Raw genomic sequence first — 26,157 nt, forward strand, 5'->3', positions numbered from 1 at the left:
CATAATTTATTTAATAATCAGGTTTATGATGCAGATTTAGAGTCAGAGGGGGGCGCGCGCGCGCGCGCGGGGGGGCATGCGCAGGAAATTGGGCGCGCGAAAGCTGTAGCAGGAAGTGAGAGCAGCTGCAGGGAAACGGCGGCCAGTTTGGGATTTGAATCTATCAAACTACTTTCATAATCTGCAAACATCTACGTTAATATGGCAGACCCGAAGGTGAGGTTGAACGTTTTAGGTCATCTTATGCGTTATGTTAGCTTTAATCCAAGTTTTGTAGCAATAATTTTATTTTATGTGGCATAATTCGTCAAAGTTCGTAAAGGAAAATGCGAACCAAAAATGCCGACAGTGATGCTGCCTGTCGTGATGCTGCTAGAGCTACGTGATGCCTTTACAAACTCCGAGACGTAGTGAACGCTTCAGAACTTTAAGACAGACACCATGAAATGTCCAGTGTGCCGGGTTTGATGCTCCTGTTGCCGCCGGGGAGCTCAAACCTACTCTTCAAGTGAGCAAGGCAGGCAGCATGTTAGCCGCGCTCTGGTTAGCTGTGGGCAATGGACACAGCGCTGCTGATAATTTATCTGTCTCCGTCGTCAGTGGTTTAAACGGGCTGATTCACATCGCGGGTGGACAGACAAAGACCCTGATCTTAGCTCGGCTCCTGGTCTTTGTCCACCAACTGTGACACAGATGCTAACAGGAGTTGGCTAATGTTGGCGCTAATATTTGACCGCTTTGGACAGTGACTCCGTGTTATCAGGGAGTTAAGAGTAACGAAGCTAACAATGAAAGGAGCCCCCACACATCATATTCCCAACCCCCCTGTGGTATTTACGGTGAGGTTGGTTAGATAGCCACAATTATCGTAGAGCGAAAAGCTCATCCATTAGCTCTCGGCTAACGTCACCATGCTAACGAAAGGCCTCGTTATCCTCCCGACTAGTTTCCCATCGAGTTGTCTCAGAAAATGAAGTTGAACAACTCTCAGCTTGCATTAGTGAGGGGAGATGTAAACCTTGCAAAGCCAAACGCTTAATATACATCCGCCTATTAAAACTTAATTAAAATGAATCGCACTGTAATTTCACGTTAATATCAGCAGGAAGGTTATAGCAGACCTGTATAAATAAAAAGTCCCGGAGCTGTAGCTTTACAATGGGCTTTTGTTTTGTCCCCGTATGGCAAAGCGTCACAGGCTAAAAGTCTCCCGCGGGTGCTCAGCTTCCTGTGTGTTGTTGCATGTAACACTTCATCAAAGACTTGCACGCCTATGTGCGTCTCTGCCACATTTATCTTTGCATGAATATATCTGTTCTTGTCATATTAATCTGACATGTCGATCTTGCACACGGAAAATGCAGCCTTGAATACCATTAAAGGTGCTTGGCTCAGCAACGCTGATTTACAAAAAGCCACCAGTGACCAGTGAACTCTTAAATCCTTCCATTGAATCATTCATGGCTTGTTGGTCAGCTGTCAGAAGTCATTTTATCCCAGCATGTTCAAACAACCACATGCCTGGAAATTTTCGCCTACTCTGAATGTCTGAGAGAAGTGTGAGAATGTTTGCTCTGACGTAACTCAGCCACTTTTTTTTTTTTCTCTCTCTCTCTTTTTTAGGACCAGGAAGACCACGACACCACTGTAGATGGTGCAGAGGACTCTAATCATGATCCCCACTTTGAGCCCATCGTGTCCCTTCCTGAGCAGGATGTGAAAACATTAGAAGAGGATGAAGAAGAACTCTTCAAAATGTAAGCTGCTTTAATGGCCATTTTCTGTTCAGTGTTAGGTAAGACCATACTTTGATGTCTCCACAGCATGTGGTGCCCTGTTAGTGAAGTTTACTGTTGCTTTCCCAGGCGGGCTAAACTATATCGTTTTGCCTCTGAGAACGACCCACCAGAGTGGAAGGAGAGAGGAACGGGTGATGTGAAGCTGCTGAAACACAAAGAGAAGGGCACAATCCGCCTCCTGATGAGGAGAGACCGAACCTTGAAGATTTGTGCCAATCATCACAGTGAGTCAAGTTGACAAATAGAGTTAAAATGGTATTTTTGATAATATACAACATGTTGAAAAAGAATCAAAGGGAGATTCAAGTAATAAGTATAACCTGTTAAAATGTGACGGTAGTCACCAAATGTTAATGTATGGCAGACTGCAGTATGTGTTAGAACGCCAAGTGTTGTGCAGATGCAAAGACATTTAAATCATGTCTGTGTGCTTACATGTGTGTAGACTGGGCTTCTTTCCACAGCGAAGTCTTGGTTGTTTTCTGAGGTATTACATAGCTTTTGTCATTAATTTCCCTGAGTGTAGTAAACACGGACTGCTGGTTCTGTAAAAGAAATACTTACCAAACTTATCAAAATTTTATTCAAATCTGCATTTGCAAAAACTAAAATATTTATTACTTGTGCAAACATGAAACATGACCTTCTTCAGTATGTATGCTTGTATCTCTGCCCTCATGTATTAACCTTATTTCCCCCAAACAGTTATACCTATGATGGAGCTGAAGCCCAACGCTGGCAGTGACAGGGCATGGGTGTGGAACACACTAGCAGATTATGCTGATGAATGCCCTAAACCTGAACTCCTGGCAATACGCTTTTTAAATGCAGAAAGTAGGTATTTATGTATGTAATCCAGTATTAAAACTGAAATGGATGCAAACCATTGTTTACTTTGGAATTTAAGATGATCATAATGATATCCAAACTGCTGTACAAATCCCATTTTATAAACCTGAAGAAACAATGCCCAGCTGCGGTTTTCCTGTTTGAATGCAGCCTGATTAACCGCCCTCATTGGCCATCATACAGCAACATGTGGATGTGTTATATGCTAACACTGTTCTGTTTACAGATGCTCAGAAGTTCAAGGTGAAGTTTGATGAGTGCAAGGAGGAGGTCAGAAAAAATCTAGAGGGAACAGGTACAATTAAACCTTCATTTTTAGGCATAGGATTACCAGGAGTCATAATCTAGAGATGTGCATTGTGATTTGTTTTAAAATAATTTCCAACTAGAGCTAACAGTAGATCTTTTGAGACGAGATTCATCGTGCAGACACACTCTGTTCTTTGCTGCTCCCTCCAGCCAGGGACTTTTTCTGTCTGCCACATGAACATGCAGAATGTAACACATTGCTGGCTCTCTAAAAGGCTGGTGTCACTATGTTCTGCTACAGTTCAGATTTTTCACACATGAATACTGTTTTCTGATGTGGCCAAAAGTCACACAGTCAAGCTCAAGACATAAATACAGGTAGAATATTAAGTGAGTTGAGACGCTAATTGATAAGTCAGGAATGTTTTCTATAAAGACAACCACGCATGCTACAATAGCTGTAGACATGGAGCAGAGTAGTGTTCATTGTTTGATAACTTTTTAGTTGACGGCACATTTCAATGTTTTGCCACAGGGGACACTGATAGTGCAAACAAGGTGGCAGAGAAGCTAGAGGAGCTCTCCGTGAAAGGCAAGGCACCTGAGGAAAAAAAGGAAGAGGACAAAAAGGAGACTGAAAAGAAAGAAGATGAGATAAAAGAAGTGAAGGCTGAGGAGAAAAATTGAGAACCCAGAACTTGCTTTGCTGATCTTCAGTTTATCAGTTTTCCACTTTTTCTACAATAGACTCTAAATGAACTGAATTTGGACACTTGCATATTATTAGTTTTTTTTGTTGTTTTTGTTTTTTTTTATTTTTTTTATTTGTTTTGCCTCAAGATCACAAGTCCTTGATGCCACTCGGAGATAAATAAAAGAGCGAATTTTTGAAAGTTAAAAAAAAAAACATCTGCATAAAAGAGGCTTGTGAGAGTGGTGAGTGTTAATTCCCACATTGGGTTTTTTTTTTTTGTTTGTTTCTTTTCTTTTTTTTTTTTTTTTTTTTTTTTTTTTGTTATTCTGAAGCAGAGTTTGTAGGGGAGAGGATAATGTAGCCTGCGTGTTAGCAGCACAGGGTCAGGGACCAGGCATTGTGGAGGTGCATTATAGATTTTAAGTCCTATGATGTGTCCCTGTGGGCCTTGTTATCCTGTCTGCTGTCCATGGTTCCACTGTTTAAACACAGCAAATGAGGTGAAGACTTCAGTGGATGCCTTTATAGAATTTTTTTTTATTTTATTTTTTTTTTCCTCAGTTCTCTTGGGAACTGACTAGAGGCATTCACTCCAGGAAGTTGAGGGGCATCAGATGCGTGCTGCAGATTAGTGTCCACTGATAGCTGACTGACAGGAGATCAGATGCACATAGCTAAAAGCATTTACTTTTTTCCCCCTTTTATTTTAAATATCTGAAATACATTAAGTCCCAATGAACGGTTCTTCTGGAGTTTGGTGCAGCTTTGCTCTGACTTGCCAGGAAATTGAGTTTGTATCCTGTAGATCCTAACATTCCCAGAGTTTGACGCATGTAGAGTATATGTAACAGAGTGTGCCCTATATGATCTGTGTGCTCAACACCTTCTCCTTTCCCCACTAATTGAGTTCTTAACCTTGCCTCTAAAGTGCATCTAAGTGCCAGTGCATCTGTAAATACATGTATATGGATGAAATGTTGCTTTTCATTTGCACTGAAATGATTTGAAATGTTTCCTCCACCTTCAAATAAAAGCTGTCAGAGACCACACATTTGCCTTCATTTAAAAATCATGTTTTTTTTTGGAATAGCTAATAGTGAAATATGCAGTTGGGGCAGCAGTGGTTGGCATGGTCACATCATTGCAAGAATCTGTAGGTGTGAATATGAATTAATGTTAGTCTCTGCACCGAGCTTGTGATAGACTGCTGACCTGGGTGTAACGGTGATTTGCAACAGCAATCCTGTAAAGAGGATTAGGATTTCCCTTCAGTTTTTGAACAGCTGTTGCCTAAAAAATGAATCAGTGTTCCACTTTTACCTGCTAACAAGAATCAGCCCCATTCAACCAAAGAGATGGAAATTTTATTTACTCTGCTTAGGTCATTGGGAAATATTTCCTCTTCACAAAAATAGGAACAAATGTACATTTATAGTATATTCTTATATATTTTAATACATATTGAATTTTCTGTGTGAAAAAGCTAAACCAGCTTGTGGCTGATGGAACAGATCCATTGCTGTCAGGAATGGTCCCTGACCTGCAGTGATGTCCATCCCCAAAAAAAGAACACTGGACTAATGGCAGTCATCTTAAAGAGGAATGACATCGATAGTGTGTTGAACTGTGGTCAAACACAGGTCTGACAGTCATGACAGGCTGGGGTATATTCCAGGTAACTCAGTAACTAATAGTCCAGTTAGCTGTTCCACCAACATGCTTACCCATCAGATTTGCAGGGGTGGAAATGTAGCCCTATATACCACACCCTTACAACAGAAACAATCTTTAACAATTCAGAAATACTTTGAGCATCCTGTGTGACTTCACATTACTGTGCTCATGGTAAGGCAGCTGGGGGAGACCTTAAAAGGGACACCATACTAGCCAGAAGGTTGTAACTACAGTGATTTTTGAGAAATTATAGCCTGGTCAAAAAGCAAGACTGGCTTTTACAGTCCCATCTCAGAAGAAACAGGGCATTAGAAGAGGGATTTAAAAAATCCCTAAAAAGTAATGTCATTTCATTAAGTCATTAATCACTTGTACCTTGGCCTTTCTTAAATGTTTGGTTATCAAAATTGTGAAGCTCGCCCAGCCTAAGTCAGACCTGCCATATGCTGCTCAATACACAATACGTATGATATTTCATTTTCCCTTAGTGTACAGTAATGTTTCACCAAGCCAACAGCACACTTTACTGTATGAAACAGAACCTTGCTTCTCAAAAGGCAACAGTGGTTTAACCTTAATGCAAATGTAGCTGGACCAAATCTACCACTTTAGATCTTATGGCCAGACTATTTGTTTACCGAGCGTGTTCAGAAAATAAAGACCTTCCACTTAGACAATATCGGTTCATTTTATAGTCAAAAGTAATGCATGTTATGAGACCTTTTTTTCAGCAAAAAACAAACAAAAACTGAGTGGTGGTTCACACCGGAGCTGTACCAGACAGCTGCTGTAACGAGATTCAGTTCACTTTTTCACTCTTCATGGTGTCGCTCATCATCTGTGAGAAACGAAAGGTGTGAAACCACTTTTGCCACTGAAATCTTGATGTAACTTCAACTGAAAGCCCAATCTTTGAAATGTGTGCAGTACATTATCCACCTTGAATTATTGGTTCATCTTGAATTACCATGTCAAAGACTGTGACTCAAATCACCTATGTTGTAATTACATTATCTCATCATTATTTTACACTGCAAGGCAGAACAAACTATGTTTACTTTATGAACCCACAATTCATGTTCTCTTTTAATCTTACTGTATATAATTTATCAACACAACAACCACACTAAATAAACATCCATTCCAGGGTTAAGTATGTGTATAAAAATATGTATCAAACATAGGTTTTTAAAAGGTTGGGCATATAAAAAGGAAACAAATAGATTAAAAAAAGCAAAAACTATAAAATAATGAATGGGTCGTCTTCATTTTCCTAAATGGGCCAATGGTTTGTTTCTCTACATCATCACAATGCTGCAATAGACATAACCTAGAATTGTTGTTTTGGGTGTGAGGGGCAGGGCTTGTTCTGGACTTGGTAAAAACCGCTGGGATGAGGTATTCTCATCTTTCAGAACACAACTACAATGAGCCCAGTGCTTGTGTCATAGTCATGTTAAACCTAAACATCTCTAAAACAAACTGGAGCCTATGATGCACCTATGTGCAGGGAATAAAGGGGGCTGAGCTACAGTCAAGCCCTAAATATCTGACTCAAACGAGACAAAGGAGACATTCGTAATGTATGAATTCTTAACTAGCATCTCTGCTGTTTGCATTCATTCCTGAGAAAATTCTTTTTGACAAAGGTAAAGTTGCAGTTTGTTTTATTAAAAGCAAATGTTTCTCATTGAATGTGGAATGCAACCACCAGACATGATATGATAAATTTCAATGCTGTCTTGCCCAGCGTCTCATGTTTCCTTTACTTGCAGTTGATCTGGCCTCCATCACTTCTCAAAGCTATGCAGCTCCACCACATATGCTGGAGATGACAGAAAACAGTTCAGGTTAATGTGAAGCACCTTGACTTCTTGAGGTCAGTCGACTCAGGAAGGACATTAGTCTCTTCTCACAGAAGTCCATAGCGAGGAGGATGTCAGCGTTTAATTCCTCTGTGGTGTTTTTGTGTTCAGCCCTCAGCTCTTGCTGGAGCATGGTTTATGTGTGTCGTTTGGAATAACATTAGTTTCATGTCCACAGCTCAGAGACAACAGCAAGAACAATGACGATCTGATGGGGGGTCCACTCTTACAATCAAGATGATGAGCCACAAAAATGTTAAGGACAAGACACTCCTCACAAATACAGGACAGCCTGCAGCAGACAACCACCCATCCAGTACAAACACACATGTCTACATGGGCTAGACAGACCCACTAAAGAGCAGTCAGATGCTCTGATAGGACAATGACTCCAAAGAAGGAAGAGCTGTGGCCACGCGACTGACCATTAGCTTAACATGACAAAACTTAGAGGAGAGAATCTCCTGGTAGCAGGGTGGCTGTTGTTGCTGCAGGTGGGAGCGGTGTCCCTGTTCACACTGATATCTCATATGTGGTGCCTCCCACACCAGTCACCTTTTTGATGTTACTGTGGCGGCTGGGGCTGAGAGTGGCACCCTGGGCACTGGGGTGACAGTCCAACTGCCCATTAACTTTCATGGCCTCTCTGGAAAGAGAAAAACAGAGAAAAACTATTACGTATAAACCAAATAATAAGGGTTGTGGCAACATGCAAAGTAGCTGTGTGGAGCCTCACAGTTAAATGTTAAAAATGAATAAATAATAAATAATAATTGAAAGTGTACTTGTTAGTGAAGCAAAATGCTTGGAAATGTTAGACGAATAGGTGAAAAACATGCAACAGAAGAAGAAATGAGAGCGGTGACGCAACTTTATTTATCTGACATTCATAAAATAATACAAAAATTGATATTTTACTAGAAAGGCAACATAAATTGAAACATAACATGTATTCACACCAAAAAGAACTCATTCATAAATTGACATAACAAGACAAAGACCATACACCATATATACATGCTACATTGCCTTGGTTAGGACTAGTACAACATTATTGCTCATGAATTGCTGGCTGTATCCAACAGACAAATCAGGGTTTCCAGCAGGAATACATGTAATTCCCACCAGCCCCACTGGCTCAGTACAATGCATGCAGTCCCACAAGTGTAACGTCAGGATTCATACCTTGGGCCCCCCAGACGAGGGGAGTCTGTCCTCTCATGTGGACTGATGTAGGAGAGTTTCTGGTGGGAGTAGGAGGGGGATCGAGGCATAGCAGGGGAGTGAGGCTGGTGGGCTGGGGAGCGATAGGGGCCCTCAGAGCCAGCAGCTCTGCTTTGGCTGCTGTTGGTGCTACTGTGATCTGTGTGCAGGGAGGTGGATGAAGTCCTAGGTGCACGGCCCAGTGTTGAGCCGGCATGACGCAATACAGGAGTTCGCTGCCCATAGCTCACCAACCCTAACCCCATCAGGTTGTCCCTGGAGCCTCCATAGGCTGGGGGTGTTGGGCCTCTGGAGCCGGGGCCTCGAGGCCCATCTGAGCAGCAGGCATTGGTGGATAACCCATAGCCATCAAACACACCAGAGTCCTGGGCATAAATATGGGTCTGGGAGCGCCCATGCATCATCTGCCGCTTCTCCCTCTCCTCCATCTCCTTTCGCTCCTGGATGGAGGCCATGATGGTCTGGGAAAGGTTGTCATAGCGCACTGGGGATGGGTCCCTGTCTTTATGGTGAGGGGACTGTCTGCCAACCCTCCTTTGTGGCATCACTGGACTGTAGGTGGGGGCAACCTGTTGCCTCTGCATTTCAGGTTCCCGAATGTGGCACATTTTGGTGGGCAGATAGGGCGAGTGGAACCCCATGGAGGGCATACCACGATGGGCCATGCACTCACTGGCAGTGGCTGGGGAGATGTTCGGGTTGAGCAGGCTGTCATAAGACAGGCTGCCATTGCGGTTGGAGAGCGTGTTGGGTGAGAAGACACTCTTGTAGGGCGTGGAGGTGACTGTTTGCGTCTGCAGGGACGGGAGCTGGCCCTTCTCTGGCCAGCGGTGACCCTGCTTCAAGCTGAGAGAGTGGGAGTTGATCGGGTCAGAGTCCAACTGGAGGGGGGAGGACTGGAAGGTACGGTGGAGGGGAGTATTAGTGTACTCAGGCAAGTCCAGATTTGGCTCAGATCGGTAGTCATGACCACGGACACCCTCTTCCAGGATGGCTGGATTCTTCTGGTCATCTGGCATGACAATCTGAGGAGCAAACAGCAGAGTAACACATCAAATCTTAGTGGAAATGTGAATAACGACCTCGTCCCCTATAACTGCTACTGCAGCACGAGGCAACGAAGCCCTGATTATTAGGATAAAGATATAAACAGTGTCTTAATAATGCTACATTAGGAACGCACCTCATAAATAACACTGTAAGTGCAAAACAATTCTTGCCTTACCTTCTCACCAGCAGCATGGTAGTGGACTTTAGGCACGGTGCCGAAGGATGGCCTGAATTTGTACATGGCTGGAGTGGAAGGGTGGGTTTTACCAGAAAGAGAACTCTCTACAACACACACATAGAAAGAAGACTAAAGTTAACACTGTTCAGCTAAGACAAATGACACTATTATATCAACTCTGATTGAAAGTCACTTCCGGGAGAAAACACACAGCCTTAGAGCTGAATTCTGTTATAACAGCAAAGAGCCTGTAGGGATTAGGTACTTGAAATCCATACCATCATCCTTCTTATAGAATAAAATAAACTGCAGTGGCTGGGCAGTCCACCTGTAAGAAAGATTCTGTACCTGACATCTCTGTACCTGACTATATCCATCTTTGACGATCTACCTCATTCTCAAGCAAAGCGCGTGGTAGCAAACATCCGCTCCTGTGCTCTGGTGCTTTGTGTGTTTATAAGGGATATGCAAAGAACTTGTGCTTCCTCAGTTTATAAGTCTTCATCATTGCTTTATAAAAGGGAGACAATTCATTTAGACCAGCTGCAGTACTTTAAAGCACCACCAGTCAGTGGTAGTGCTCCATGGAAGAGAAGGGAGTGTTCACTCCCTGACATAATGCACCATGACACTGGAGATCCTTTGGAGGGAACCTGCTGGAGGTTCACAGTATATATCATTGACCCTGTAAACGATTAAATACAAGAATACAAAAGTAAACACTGGCTAATGTCTTTAGCTGTAAAATAACAAACACTGTCGGACCTTTTACAGTTGCTGATTTATGCAGATGAAAGGCAATCAATCAGAGCCAAGATTCTAGATCATATTCTTCTCCCATCTCTCCATTTGGCAGAACACCACCAGAAAGAACGAAGGTGATTCATGTTGCAGTGATTCACTCTCAACTCTCTCCCTCTCTATCGTAACACAAATCTGGTGCTGATTCAGTGATTCAGTGTACAGAGCTTTTCTCAGTGCTACAAATCACGCCTATTCTCTTGCCCAGCATAAAAAGTCCAATTGACTTACCACTGGGACAGACATTTATCAGGCTAAACTAGCACCATGTCACACACTAGGACACTAGTGATCTCCAAATGGAGTTTGGGCAAGTGCCATTTGGTAGGATTGATGGTGACTGACAGGAGAGAGAGAGAGAAAAGGAAACCAGGTGGTGAACAAGGGGAGGCTGTGGTACAGTGCATGTATGTGTGTGTGTGTGTGTGTGTGTGTGTGTGTTTTTACCTTCGCTGGAGGTCAGCTGGCTTTTCAGCTGGTTGTACCTGTCCGCTTTGGGTGGCAGAGGCGGCTGGGTTTCTTTGTCATCCAGGTCGTCCAGGCTGCTTTTGGACTACAGGGAGGGGAGCAGGGTTTTAAAGCATCCAAAACAGGCGAGGGAACAGCAGGTGTAAGTAGAGAAGAGTATGTGAGGGTGTTAACCAACACATCTCTTACAGAGCGCTGCAGTGTAGCAAAGCACCTGCCTGAAGTGATCACCATTATTGTCTTATCTGTTCAGCTTTGCACCTCTACAACAGTGCTGGACTGATGATGGACAGAATCAGAGATATCATCTCTTTTATTTCACACATTTTTCTTCATCATCAAAATCAGACACCTGCATTATCCACAATAAAAAAATGACCACCTACAATTTAGCCAGACATCTGGATGTGTTATGCTGGTTGCATAGCCTCGAGCAAGCTGATTTCATGCAGCTCCCTCTGGTCCCAAAATCCAACTTTTTTCACATATGTAGCAGAAATCCCCAAGACATGTAAAAAGGATCATTGTGGAAAACTGGCAGAGCTCCTTAATGTCGCTTAAGTCAGTAGTCCCTGACCAAACCCAAACATCCAATACTAATTGAATCTTATAGGGTTACACTTCAAAGGAAATAAAAAAATTTCTTTAATGAAGCCCCACATGTATTTTTACTTGAAAGATCAGGAATTTCCTATGTCAAGCAATTTCGAACTGAAGTGAAACCACCTGATGGTGAAAAAGTAAAAATGTCAAGGGGAGGAAGGACTAATTGCGAAGGAAGACAGATATATTTTCAAAATAATGACTGTGGCAGCTAAGCAGGTCATTACCAGGAAGTGGTTAAAAAGTGACACTCCAAAGATAAGCCAATTGATGGATGTTATGGAGGAGGTTTATGTAATGGAGAAAATTACTTTTAACCTGCGAGTCAAAGCAGGTGACTTTGAACAAATCTGGAGGAAATGGACAAACTTCAAGGCCATGATCAGTGTGCACGTGCATACTTGAGAATTTATGCCCCAGTGATGGTCTCCTTTTCTGTTCCTTTTTCCTTATTTTGCTGTACTTCATGTTTATATATTTCCTCTTTCTCAAAGCAAAATAAAGAGTTTAAAAAAATGTCAATGGAAAACATAAAGCATACTACAACTACTACAACTTAAAGTTAACACAAAAAGCATTTTTGCCTTTTAAATCATCCTTCAAAAAGACGCTGTACATCCCCTTAACAATAAAAATGGTCAAATTTATTTTCCATCTGTCTTTTAATCACTTACTTTGGATCTCAGGTGTCTAATACTATTCTGTTACGTATCTGACTTTAATGAGCTACTGTATCTACTGCCATGAGCATGAGAAAATGACAAACATTACCAAAAGGTTTGGATGTTGGCATAACAGGAGTCGCTTAGTAGCAGCTCAGAACAACTAACCTTGGAGCTGATGATGGTGCCGTGGATGCCGTTGTCGCTGACCTTGATGGTGATTTGCCTCTCTGAGAGGTCTGGTCTGATGAAAGGGGGCTGAATTTTGATGTGGGGCTTTTTCCTGGGGTCCAACATGTACCTGTGTAAAAATGTGTAACAAGCTTTAACAAACAGGTTTTTCTTTCATATCAGTTTACATTTTCCAGTATAGTCTGGATGTCAGTGTTGCAAATACATTTGATATGTATTGCCTCCCTGGAAGCCACTATGATAACATATCTGCAACACAGTAAAAGCTGAACCAGCTGGCAATGTACTATTTCAGTACTTCACACCAGTATTGTTGTCCTGACTACAGTATAATAGACACTATTGCTGCAAAATGTATTTAGTTTCTGTGTGTTTCTGTGTTCTTTGTTAGTGCAACATTAAATTTAATGCCAAAAGACCTTGTTTGATTGTAATATGCAAATATATTATTTAAAGTAGATAGGTGCTGCATATTTTACATCTATAAACATGGAAATGAACAAAAGTAGCACAAACATTATTCATGCTGTTTCACTCCTCTCCTTCTAGATTTATTGAACCTTACACCCTCCTATCAACCCATGCTGGCCTCTCGAGATAATGCAATGAGTCCACAATACATTGATGCAATTAGCTACAGATTTTATGTTCATAAAATCCCCTTTGGCTAGTTACACAGTTTAAAAACAGGCATTTCAAATACAACCTCCCAGCAGAAAAACAACACTATCTCTATAGCCTTTTTTTCATAATTAAAAGGGCTGCTGCTCTGATTTCTTTTAATGTGTAATGGTTAGCATGGGAACTTGAGGAGTAAGATGTGTGTTGTAATTTGTTGTAATCAGCCCCTACATAAAAAACCCTTATAACTAAATGAATGTTATGGATTTGCTGTTAGATTTCAAAACATTTTCCTAACCATTCATTCAGTATCAGTGAGGTCCAACATCAGTAAACAACTTCAAGGTAGATGTTTGTAACACTGCATTTTTCCCCCACCTGTTATTATCGCTCTGCAGTCACACTGCTGATTTTTATGGAATGGGACTTGTCCCAGTAGGATGTAAAATTGGTGTTCTGGGTCTTAGCGACATTGTGTGTGGGAGTGTGGGAGTGTGGGAGTGTGTGCATGTGTGTGTGTGTGTGTAAAAAGCATGTTGTCTAGCTCTGTGCTTGGTTTCCCATTAAGTGTTGTTCTAGAGTGATTCAATTCTCTTAGCCATCTGCCTTCTCCCAGGGTTGCTGGCTGCTTTCAGGCAGAACTGGATAGACACCTCCACAACTACCTCAGAGCATGTGCGCGCGCACACGCACGCACGCACGCACGCACACACACACACACACACACACACACACACGATGGTACAATCTGTGTCATCAAGGCAGTTAGATAGTGCTGCACTAGCACTGTGTATAAATGTCATGGGCTTTAATGAGCCACATCCCTAATTGCACATATGTATTCATGAACACACATCTGCATATACATATACTTATACACTTTATTATACTTATACACTTATACAATTTAACAAGATGAAAACGCAGGAAGGCAAGACAATTCATTAAGAATCATGAGGGAGTTTCATACGTACAGAAAAATCCTGAAAAGCATCTACTGCACATTTACACACACACACACAGGATAATAAAGCATCTTACCTAGGTGCCAGGGGACTACATAAAACATACTCCATGTTGCCACAGCAACCCTTGGTGAAGGGATTTACTCCTCCACGAAACTTGCCCGTCACCTGAGGAACACAATGCCTCGCTTAGTGTCAGCATAAAAGGAAGCACAACCTCACAGTGTAAATGCACGCGCAATAAAGAAGAACACTGATGCTGCTGACATACCATTCATTCATTTGTATGGGTGTATTTTTGCTTTCATTAGCATTTGTGTTATTCTTTTTACTATATGCACATGTACTATCTTCATTGAGGTAAACTCATTTCTGTCCACACAGGCTGACTGGGCTGTAGTATCTTGCTCTGCATGCAGCTGGAGGGTCAGCACTGCACCGTGGTGACCACAGTGTGTTTGTCAAGATTCTCCAACTGATTAAGCGAGTCCAGCTGCCAACAGTCAGGCACCTCTAGGTGTCAATGTATGGAGCTGGTCAATACAGCTCTGTTCACTTATCCCTGCATAGAGATTAGTAAGTGTCTGTGCGTGTACATTCAGAACAAGAATGTTAGTACTGGTGTTTTCTTACTTGTTCATTAGTTGTTCGACCTCGAGCGACAAGCACCATATGGAAACCTGTGAGTCCCATGACTGGAATAAAGAAAAGCCCTGCGATACACATCACCACCAGACTGGAAACAAAGGTCAAGGATGACAAGAACTATGTAATGTCACAAGAGCATGACGGGATATACCCCACTAACTACTTCAGCTATTGAAACTCAGAAAACATTATTCTGAAAAATTAATTAGACCACTAACTAAATTGTGCAATTTAAAAAAAAAAAAAGCAGTAAGCCTTGTGATGAGATTCCCAACAGTTAAAAGGATACGTGACTGTGGTGTGTAGCGTTCCCAGCCTCTCTCTGTTGTGGAGGACAAAGATCAGGCCGAAGGAAAAAACTCCCACCATGTGGATGCTCAACGACAGCAGGAAGAGGAAGAAGTAGCGGTAGTTTCTCCGTCCAATGCAATTGTTCACCCAGGGACAGTGGTGGTCGAAGTCCTGAGGAGGGACAGAGGGACTTAGATTTTTAAAGTCTATGGAAGTTATTTGCACTGATCTGGGTACAATGGAAAATTGTGGACTGTTTAAGTGTCTTGATTAATAAGGCAAACTAGATTAAGGAACTAAATGTTGAATAACTGCAACAACCTATAATTTTAATTAAATGTCTAATGCCTGCTGAATAGGCGATTTGTGAGATTGTGTAGTAGCATTACTGTTATAAGTTAATGTGGAAATCTAAACATTTAACTAGACATTTATAGGCTGTATTTCCATTTCTTTCAATGTTTTGACATCCAAACATTGAGTGGTTTAAAAAAAAACAAAACAATGTGGCTGTCCTGAAAGACAACACGTGTAATTTTAAATCCACTGTGTAGCTGTGTATTTGTGTCCCTATATGTGTGCGCTTTAGTTTGTAGGATTTGAAAGCTATTGCTGCCAACTGTTGAAATTTATGCCAGCACTTACAGCCTGATCAACAATTCCCTTGCCAAAAAAACCAAACTTTATTCTATTTGATTTCAAACAGGACAAAATGATCATATTGACCTGACGCGTATTTAGATGTGCACATGTGTATCTGCATTCACACACACACAAACACACACACACACAAACACACACACACACACACCTCCACACAGTTGTCGCAGACGCTGCAGTGCGAGCAGCGAGGTGGCCTGTAGAAGTGGCAGGTGGCGCACCACTTCATCCGGACCTGAATGCCCTTGATCTCCACGTTCTTGTAGAGCGGCGCCCGGAAATCATCGTCCTTGTCCTCGTCCTCATCCGCTGAAAAACACATTAACAGACGCGTATGGTGGAGTGTGAAAACAGCGGTCACATTCAGTACGCAGACAGACCCAAACACTTATCCTACATCTATGTATACATTCATGTATAGACCCATGATTTATGATTCAATCTGACAGGGACAGCAGTGGAACAACCTTCAGTGAAGCTCATCTGCACTCTTACCTGCTGGCAGAGAAAGCAAACACTAAGAGAAAGGACCATTTTTATGGTTGTGACATATTTGTAACATCAAGACTAATTAAAAAGAGCACTGTGACTCAGCTGTTAAATATCTTCATATCCATACTTTACACCCTTACACGGGAGTATGAGAGTATAAGAGGAATTTCCACTGTCCTTGGTGCGACTCTGTTTAGGTGAAACTTTGTACATGGTGCCACTTTGCTGAGACTGAGACCTTTTTTGCTTCGGGGCTAAAGAGAAAATAAAATGTCTTTTAGCTGAACAAAGGATGCATTGAAACAATCTGCATGGAGCTCCAACCTGAGAAAATAATTTCACAGTACAGTAATAACTGCAGGGAGGTCCAAGTAGCTGAGCATCCAGATAGAAAGCAAGGGGGAGTGAAAAGAAGGGAGAAACAAAGGCAGAGAGCCATTCCAATAGCAGGAGGACGCTCTGTCATTATGGCTCTAAAGTCGCTTCAAATAGATCCTAAAGGTAAACCTCATGGCACCATAAACATAACTGGTGCGGGTAGACCAGTAGTTTATGGTGGCTAAGATTACCTATGGTCAACATAATGAGCATTATACACATATGTATCTATTCTACAGCTATGCTCAATACAATTGATTTGGTGAACTAACCTACAGCAGACACTGTGCAATACTAGCTTTTATTCTACATCCAGTTTTGTGGCTACTTGACAGATGTACTTGCTTCACTCCCCTGTAGGTTGTTTTGGTCTCCACTAACGGTACCAAATAATATTAAATGACTGAGATATGAGCTAAATGCTTCAAATTGTTTCAGCGCCTAGCTCCTAAATGTGTCTGTCTGCTGTTTGGTGCTGGGCAGATAGTGTACACTGGGTTCTTCAAGCTTTTTCGCTTAAAATAGCTGCCTGCTTAAGTGGCACATTAATGAGAACGTAAGAATGAACTACAAGTTGCCATCTCAAAAACCAGAATTACAGATATCTGAAAGGAACTGAAGTGGTTTATGAAAACAAAAGAACACAAAACAAAACAAAACAAAACAAAGCAAATCATGTGATTCATTGTTGATAGGAAAATATTGGTTATTGCAGATTAAAGGAACACTTTTTGTATAATCATCTGGGACCCAATAAAAATATTGTGTCTTACATGTTCTAATGTTTGGGTTAAATCAAATGATGTGAATTTGACAGTGATTCTGAGAGCTCAAGGCACTGCAATTTAAAAAAAACACAAGAAAGTTAAGAAAACATCTTCACCAATTTGACAACACAGGTGCAACTAAATGCAAAAATGCAGTGCAGCACCTTTTTTGTATTTGGTTGCGTTTTCTCTTTTTGCAGCATTTTATTTTTTTTTTGTTTGCTTGTTTTGTTTTTCTTAAGTTGCAGTGCGTCGAGCTCTCAGAGCCACTGTAAAATTTAACACATAGTCTAAAATAAAATTTATTTTGGTAAATAAGCAAACGTCAGACTGTACTTTTGATTTTGAAGTGAAATTATACATTCACTGGAAATATGAGGAGGTTATTCTACAAGGCCTAAGATCCTAGAAAATGTTAAAGCATCTTCTAATTATCAGGAAACCTTTTCTCACTGAAATAAGAGTTTTGTAAAATTACACTAAATTGTGTAAATGTTCTTTTATTGTTTATTGTGTGTCACCTTATTACCCACAGTCATCTCTTTCATCTGTCTATTACCTCATTTTTCATTTCATTTCTCATGTTTCCTCAACACAGACATTAAATCGCTGTGCAATATCTCAGTGATCCAAACAGAAAAGTCTTTACACGCCAACCTGTTATTCACACTTTTACAATCTGGATGCCAGAGCGATTTTCTAAGCAGATGTTATTTAATGACTATGTCACTTCTTTATTTTTTATTATAACCTCACCGGTGGGTCTGCTGCCTCTGAGCTATAACATCGAGAGCTGAGAAAAGTCCTCCTCCCTCTGTAGTCCATAAAACTCAGCAGGGCGGCAGCAGCAGAAGGCCACTTTCACCTCTGGGGAGGCAGATAACCTGCACTTTATACAACCTAATCATTATTATCCCCTTTATGGGCACAGAGAGCTCTTTCTTAAATGCAGGTGCTTATCATTTACAAGCACATTACAAACATCCCCTGGGATGGTTTCAATCATCATTACTTAACTCAGTGCTGAAGGAAAAGGAATCTACACCAGGAGCATAAGTGAGTGCAGCTTGTTTGACATGATGAACAGCTGAGTGATAGTACACCTCGCACCATGAAGGCAACATTACTAATACTGTAATTGTACATTATAAAAGATACGACATGCATACAAACCTCTGGGGTAAACACCAGGGTCCATGAAGGTTGCCATGCTGAAGTTGGCCAAGACGAAGAGGAAGACCAGGCCATTGTAGAGAGGCACAGCAGGAGAGATGACCTTTGTCAACCAGGGACACCTGGAGACACAAACAAAGGTACAGAGATCAGGATTCATGGTTGTATTTCTGTTGTTGTATGAGCCTTGACTCTAATTTAGAGCACTAATCAAAATTTGAAACATGGTTGCTTCATTTGTGTTGTTGACCTCTTGTAGCAGGTTATCTTTTGAAAGATTTGCTCTAACCAGTTATGGCCAAAGTGCAGACAGTGAAACAGGAGAAACAAGAGGATGAGACTTTGGTTCTCTGTAATGGCAGTTGCAGATAAATATTAAATCAACAGAAAAACAATATTGAATTTGGAGAACAACTGATGTCATGCTTGTCCATTTTGAACTTTCCTCCTGGGGATATTTACACTGGGATCTACCAAACAATTACTTCTGTGTGTGTCCAACACCAGCTGGAAACAGAAAACTCCATGAAATAATGGACTTTTGGCTTTTTTTGCTCACCAATGACGACACAATCCATCAAAGTCACTGCATGAGTAGCATCTATTTCAAACTCGAGCTGACATTTACTTGATAATAATCGGAAAATAATACGTCAAGAAAAGATCACAACTTTTTATTAGGCCTACAAATGTGATTAATGTGATGACGTTTTGAATCCAGACAACATTTAGAGCATCCCATCACATCCATAAATGTCTAATGCTAATGTGTAAAATATGAAAGATTTAGCGACGTCTAGTGGTGAGATTGAAGAATGCAACCTTCTGAGCACCCCTCACACCCCGCCCCCATCCTTCCAGGAGCGAGGGAGAGTATGGTGGCTGTCACGTTTAAAATAATACGTGATTCCCTGTCTAGAGCCAGTGTTTGGTTTGTCCATTCTGGGCTACTGTAGAAACATTGTAGTGCAACATGGCTGCCTCTGTGAAAGCAGACCTGCTGCCTATGTAGATTTAAAAGGCTCATTCTAAGAAAATGCAGTTTGTATTTTCCAACACCAGTGACACGACATTTATCAATATCATATACCATTTCTGCCAACAGATGATACCATCTTATAGCTGTTAAAGATATCTCTACCAAGCAGCTGGACAGTGAACTAGTCATCCCACCATGATGCTAGCAGGGTAAAAGTAAAGCTTACCAAACTCAAGCTCTGGTTTCAGGCCTGGTTATTTCCTCTGAACAGTAGCTGATGCTGGGGGATATTTGCCATCACATACAGCTTTAACTCCTGTGTGCATGCTCTGTGGGTAAATTAGACTGACCACCTGAGTGGAAACCTGCAAGGTCATTCACTGAGGTTATCAATCAGAAACCTCCTTTAAATTCCACAAACACTACATCAACACTGACCTTCTCCTCAGCCTGCAAGTCATGATTCATACAGCACCGTGAAATATTCAACTGTGGATTCACTTGAATCACACCCATGGCCCTGCTTAATCACCTGGATTCAAATGTCAAGACACTGTGTGCGTCCTACGGTGCTATTATTCAAGCCAACTGTTTGTGTGGTCTCTCTAGAGATGAACCACTGTCAGGATGGAGATGTTTTAACACCTACAGCTGGGCAGACTGCAGAGATCCTGCAGGTCACTGAGAGAATTTATGAATTAATAAAGTATCTCACAGTAAAGGGAGACAGCTGTTTCAAAGTGTGATTTCCACTTGGTGTACATCTAACACACACACATTGACACGTCTAAGAATGCTTTTCCAGCTTACTCTGACACTAAAAAGTCAATTTCCTGGTACCCATGCCCCGAGATCATCTCCAATCCATATCCCCTCTCCCAGTCCACCAATTCTCTTTTGCTTTGCTGAATTATTGATAGCCGCGGCTGTAGAGAGCCACTAAAGAGAACAGAGACACTAACGGGACAAGGTGGCATCGCACACCGAGCCAGTCTGTGCAGACTGGTGTGGGCTTGATTTGTTCTTCCAAGCTATCACTCCGACATATCAGGGCAACGTTGTTTCCAATTATAGTTGACTTTATTCACATCATTTGAACATGTAGCTCACATTAGCATATTTCTCACTGATGTATTACAAGCATATTATAAACTCATTAGAGGCAGCGCTACAGTTTCTTATAATTAGACAATCAGAAAACGACATGCCAAGTGTTGTGTGAGATATTGTCATTACAAAGACATATGATCAGTGGACGCAATGAGCATATAATTATCTTAGCGGCCTTTTTTTTAAAAAAAAAAAAAAAAGAGTTGTAAGCACACTAGCACTGTGGGGTTTGCAGTGTAGTCCACCACATATTAGATGAATTGCACTGAAATTGTGTCGACATTTATGATGCCCACAGGGTGATTCCTAATGACTTTGGCCTCTCTTAGGTTTTCACTTATCCACTGAAATAGCAACCCTTGTCATTGCAGCAAGAAGAAGATATGGTATGGATGCTTTTGATCAAAGAAAAGGAATAGCATGCAGCTCCACCATCTTACAAAATCCACATCAATTTGGTTTTCAAAGGATCATGTATTTTTGCCCACAGTGCGATACAGCTGAGCCAGGGAAAAGGGGAAAAAAAAAATGGCGTGCAGCTGACAGCAACCATTTTAGGAGCCTGGGAGCAGACAGTGTGGGAGGAAAATGTGACTGAGAGAAAGCCCGATTAAGGCCAACAGACATTGGTTAATTGTGTGGGAGTAACAAATAACCACAGAGTGCTTATCAACCGTGTTTACAAGCCACTTTTACTGCCTGTGTAACCATGATACTTCAAGTGGGACAGAGAAGCATCCAACTTGTCAAAAAAGTTTGGTCCAAGTTTATCAAGCTGAAGGGGCTTTCGTTGCCAAAAGTGCAGTAATGTAATGAATTTGAGTGTATCCTAACATAAAGTCCTGAGGTTGCCAAAGTGAAAGAACAGCCTGGATTCACTGGGGTTAATTAAAATGCCTGCAAACAGGAGCTGGAGCGGTAACAAAGCAGGAACCCCTCAGTCGATCAGCTCCTGAACACACAGTCTCATCTGAGGTAAAATCACATTTAATTTCCTGGCCAGGAACAAGGTAAAAATGAAGGATTAAAAAGGAATAATCCACTGTTTGCTCCTCAGGCTGGCAGAGCAACAAACTGCCTCCTTACTAACCTCAGCCAGATCAATATGAGGCAGACCGCAGTTTTCATTTTGTCTTCATACATTAGCACAGTCAAAGTGGAAATGAGTTTTGTCTGTCATTCTGCAGCTTTCCCCATTTACATATGGCTCATGTGTTATTAGAAATTCATTATGTAATAAAACCATAATAAAATTGAGTAAATTACAGGAGTATTAATTGCAACTCATTTCAATTGTGCAGAATATTTTAGCATTTTTCTACTGATTGTTTTGATTGTTTGTTTGTACAACAGGCAGACAGACAGCATTAACAAAAATACTGAACATAGTGGAGGATTTAGATATTACCCTCAGGAATATGTGGACAACAAAGCAGAGAGTGAATTTAGAACTCACATATAATTGCTAATGTTGCTTTAAAAAATATTAAAAAAAACAAAACATGATGCTTCACCTACAGCAAAAAGAAAAAGTGTCTTTATAAATTAATCAGGTGCTTGATGAAAAACTTCAAGCTTAAAAAAGTAGAATGGTTGGCCTGGTGGTGCAATTGCAGCTCTAAATAATCATTTCTACCATGAAAATCCATCAACATGCTCACCACACACACTATTTGACTACTCAAATCTGCCTGTCCCTCATTTGCTTGGTGTTGGATCACAGCAGAAAAAGCAGCCCTGCCTTTGAAGCTGCTCTTATCTGTTCTTTCAGTAGCTCCGGGAGGACAGACCACGGTTGTGTGTGTGTGTGGGGGGGTGGGCGAGACTGAACAACCATCAAAGAAAAAATGGAGTCAATCCAGAGAGATTTTGGCACTGACAGTGACAGGTAGCACTTTTCTTGGTCCTACCTGAATGTGGCAGACATATTCACAAGATGCCAGTGAATGAAGAACGGCAGACTGGGATGCACAATGCCTTGAATTCATTCAGGTATTGAATTATTAAAGTTAAAGGTTGTTATTAAAGGTGTATTCCAGCAATTTAGTACTGCAAGAACGGTTCAAATTGCTGCAGCAAAGACCAGGATATTCTAACTCTTTAGTCCCTACAGGTACAAGGCTCCAAAAAGATGAAGCCTACATTTCCCAAAATGCAGTAGAATAGCATCTTTAAATAGGTTTTCCCTCTCAGGGAAATAAATATCTATGTCTTTCAAATTCTGCACTCCCATTTACTAATGCAGTCTTTGTAGTGTGGTGGGGGTGATAATCCTGCGGCCATCAGGGGTTATCATCTTCTCAGTTAGCAAACTTCCTACAGCAGCACAGAAGACCTTAAACAACGTTAAATGCTCAGCAGTAATGTATGATCTATGCTGCTGAACATTTAGAGTAATATATTCAGCACATGGTGAGAACGCTGTCGCATGGATTAGTTCATTGAAGCTGGACTCAGTGGGATGCCTGTTCTCCTACAGGCTGCCTGCTGAGACCCAGTCATCCAGGACCTGTTGCAAGACTGGTGTCATTTCACCTTCCGGGAAGTGAAACTTCATTTTGGTTTAGAAAATGAAATTGTATTCCCTAAGGAAATGAGGGTGAGAGCTCAATACTAGGATTTCAGTCCTTATCTCTATGCTATATTAAAAAATATTCATCTCATCAAGCCCATGATTAACGGAGAGTCATGTAGTTTTATCCCCATCTTCGCTCGTCAAGGCCATGGACCAGCTGAAACACTGTGAGGGTTATTTTGCAGATTGCTTTTGAAATTCTGTCAAACTTATTTTACTCCTGGTAGAATTCATGAACAGTAGCTGCCAACTCCCCTGAGACCTACCAGTCTCTAATGCAAACACACCCCTGAGGCTCTGCATTCACACACATGGCGTTTAGTATTCCACACACAAACACACACAGCAGCAGGCCTGTTGTCAGAGGAGACAGCGGTGATGTTTGCTGGAGCCGTGGCACAGAGCAGTTCAAGGCAGGTCAGACAGGAAGCAGATTGACTGGGTATCATGAAATTTATTTCCTACAGCCTGTAAGTTATTTATTCGGGCTGGGTATTCCCCCCCCCACACAGACAGCAACACAATTTCCGAGCTGAGTTGCATGTTCACATATTATATTGTCTTCGATTTAATTTCTGTTTTCAGTGTTCAGTCTGTAAAATGTCAGAAATTGGTAGATAATGACCATCACAAGTTCCTTGAACCCAAAATAATTTCTCTAAATTGCTTTTTCCCTCCCTGTCTAAACCAGCTGCTCAGACAACCAAAAGCCAATTTACTATAAAAAAAAAAACAAAAACAGTCAATCCTTCTTTTTGAGAAAATGGAGGCTGTTTGGTATTTCTGTTTGATAAATGCATAAATAATTAGATTATCAAAACGTTTTTGTTTTTTTTTTGACTAATAATTTATTAGAGAAACCTTCCCTGCTAAGTGAAACATTTAGCATGCGAGTGAAGTAACAACAAGCAATATGTATTTTTGATTGGAAAGGTGGCTTTAAAGCTTTTGAACAGACTTTCAAACTAATACAAGAGAAACACGAAATCAAGACCTGCTTCGTTTTCTGTTTGGTGAGGAGACGGCTTGGAGGAATGGCTGGCTTCACTGTTTGACAACTGAACAGAGCAGGAACCTGTGCAGCTGCAGGGTACGCTGTAATCCATCTGCATTTCAGCTCAGAGCTCAGTGTAATTTGCATTTTCATAATTGCATAAGAGGTCCATTCAAAACGATGTAAAATGCTTTGCCCCACACGCTGCCCTTTTGTATTCACATACGCATAACCACCTTTTTTATGGTCTGAGAGCAGGGAAACTGTCCTGTGAAGACTATTTCTCTCAGCCACAGATGTAGTTTAACCAGCTTGCCACAGTAAATTACATCATACTATAAATAAGTCCAGTGAGCACTGATATTATTACACATGCTGCCTGGCTCTAACCCTACATGGCCCATGTTCAAATGAACAGTTTCTTTCTGAAGCAATATTAACATCTGCTACATGGCGTACCTTCCATGTCACGAAATTGTGTGAATATCTAGAGTTGTAAAAAATGCACAGTGCATGGTTATCCAACTGAAATAGTGAGATTTTGAGGAGTTAAGGATTTCTGCAACATTAACATGAATTTCCAGTGAAAGATGATAATCTTTCCTTCATTCCTTTAGGTAAGCATTTTGTGGGAGTAGATGTAAAATTATTCAAAGTTGGACTGCATTTGCTGAGAAAACAAGTATTTCCACATAGAACAGGAATGATCTAGTGTGTGTGCTTGCAAGTGTGTGTCAAGAAGAGGTTAGCATCATCTTATTATCCTACTTATTCTAGTAGAGAACTCTATGATTGCACAAACAGTCCCATAATGTCTGCAGTGGCTTTTAAATCTCAAACAAATCAACATGGTCTGTTCTAATAATCCAATAAAATCACTTTTGCTGATGAACAGTTTGTATTGACATGTGTTACCAAATCGGCACCCGAAACACAGCCATGTCCACACATGTCCAACCACAGTGTGTTCTGAGGCCGGGTGTGTAGTGTAATCTCCCCAAGGGGTGATGACACGTGCTGCCCGTCTTTCAGGCTCCCCGTGGGAAACTGGAAACCAGTACAGTGGCATGGGTCAGTTGGAATAAATAAGGCTTACGGGGCCAAAGACACTGAGGCTTAAGTAGAGTGCAGTAAATATCTGTGGGTATTTAGACCACAGTAGCAAGGACAGTCACTTCTACCAATGCAGCCATAGCCTGTGTATGTGTGCTAAGCTCTGCCAGTTTGAAATATGCGTCAGTGTGAAACCCAATCTGAATATTGGCTGTTGGGTGGGGGAGATCGGGTGTACTCAGCTACCATGGACGACCCTGGATCCAACAACCATTGCCCACTCAGTTGCCAGGCTGATATGTAGGGATGGAAAGAAATGTCTGCAGAAACTTGCTTACTTTATGTCACATTCCTAGTCACTCTTATCCTAAGCCCTGAGCACTGTGGCCTGAATATGTCCACTGTGTGGCCACTGTCAAGAGCTTTGAGAGTTATGACTCAAAGAGTGACAGCCAGAGTCGTTCAGTCTGTTTTAGCAGCCTGTTTTTAGGTAACTGGGAGCTGAATGTTAAGTGTTGTAATAACAATAAGACAATGAATTTGATTCAAGTTTAAAAAAGGCTCTCATACCAATGACATGATTCAGAGCACATTTTGTTAGCCTATTGTTCAGGTCACAAGTTCTGGATTATAAAACATCAGGCTGAGTCCAGAAATGATTTAAAGATAATTGCAGTCGTTTCTCATGCTGAGCTTCAGATGCTCGCGGTGGATTTGCAAAACTGGAAACGTGCAGGCATGTGGACAAAAGATGATCTTTCAAAATAAAACATACACCTGGCTATGAGGTTGAGAACCCTAGAAAAAGCTAGTAAGGGGCCTTGACTTAAGATTACTTTCCCAAGGTCAAGATGGAATTTTATACTCAATCCTGATTTAATTTTAAACCAAAAAAACTATGAATCAAATAAGTAATGACAGGGGTCAGTTCAGTGCACTTAGGTTAATGTGGATTTACCACAGTCCAAAGTAGAGCGTGATGATACCAAATCCTAGAAACAAAAGAGGAGGAGATGGGAAGAACCGAGTTGAAACCTGAGGAGCTACACCTGAAATACAGCAAAGGGTAGAGAGACCCACAGACAGTCACACACATAAAGGCACAATGTCAAAGTCAGATCAACACAAAACCCTGATGAAGCA

General features: G+C 41.3%; 2 protein-coding genes and 1 non-coding gene across 3 annotated transcripts in view; 2 read left to right on the forward strand and 1 right to left on the reverse strand.

The window, feature by feature from the left end:
• Positions 1-87: 87 nt before the first annotated feature.
• Positions 88-3,854, forward strand: ranbp1 (RAN binding protein 1). The gene is made up of 6 exons (XM_026322364.2): positions 88-216; positions 1,624-1,757; positions 1,866-2,023; positions 2,505-2,633; positions 2,875-2,943; positions 3,433-3,854. Exons 1-6 carry the CDS (start codon positions 202-204, stop codon positions 3,582-3,584), a joined length of 657 nt encoding a protein of 218 aa, XP_026178149.1. The 5' UTR covers positions 88-201; the 3' UTR covers positions 3,585-3,854.
• On the forward strand, positions 3,074-3,202 carry LOC113139545 (small nucleolar RNA SNORA77). The gene has a single exon (XR_003296554.1). It is a non-coding gene; the product is annotated as a small nucleolar RNA SNORA77 (small nucleolar RNA).
• A 1,079-nt stretch (positions 3,855-4,933) lies between the features above and the next one.
• zdhhc8b (zDHHC palmitoyltransferase 8b) overlaps positions 4,934-26,157 on the reverse strand; it is a 58,262-nt gene continuing 37,038 nt past the window's right edge. Inside the window, exons 2-11 of the mRNA XM_026322359.1 lie at positions 18,304-18,425; positions 15,645-15,802; positions 14,832-15,004; positions 14,528-14,630; positions 13,971-14,062; positions 12,285-12,417; positions 10,831-10,936; positions 9,580-9,686; positions 8,316-9,379; positions 4,934-7,776 (exon numbers count right to left, since the gene is read on the reverse strand). Coding sequence (XP_026178144.1) covers positions 7,644-7,776; positions 8,316-9,379; positions 9,580-9,686; positions 10,831-10,936; positions 12,285-12,417; positions 13,971-14,062; positions 14,528-14,630; positions 14,832-15,004; positions 15,645-15,802; positions 18,304-18,425 — 2,191 coding nt within the window. The 3' untranslated portion in view covers positions 4,934-7,643. The remainder of the gene's footprint in view (positions 7,777-8,315; positions 9,380-9,579; positions 9,687-10,830; positions 10,937-12,284; positions 12,418-13,970; positions 14,063-14,527; positions 14,631-14,831; positions 15,005-15,644; positions 15,803-18,303; positions 18,426-26,157) is intronic.

The sequence above is a fragment of the Mastacembelus armatus genome, chromosome 9, assembly GCF_900324485.2.
Source record: "Mastacembelus armatus chromosome 9, fMasArm1.2, whole genome shotgun sequence".
Lineage (NCBI taxonomy): Eukaryota > Metazoa > Chordata > Actinopteri > Synbranchiformes > Mastacembelidae > Mastacembelus > Mastacembelus armatus.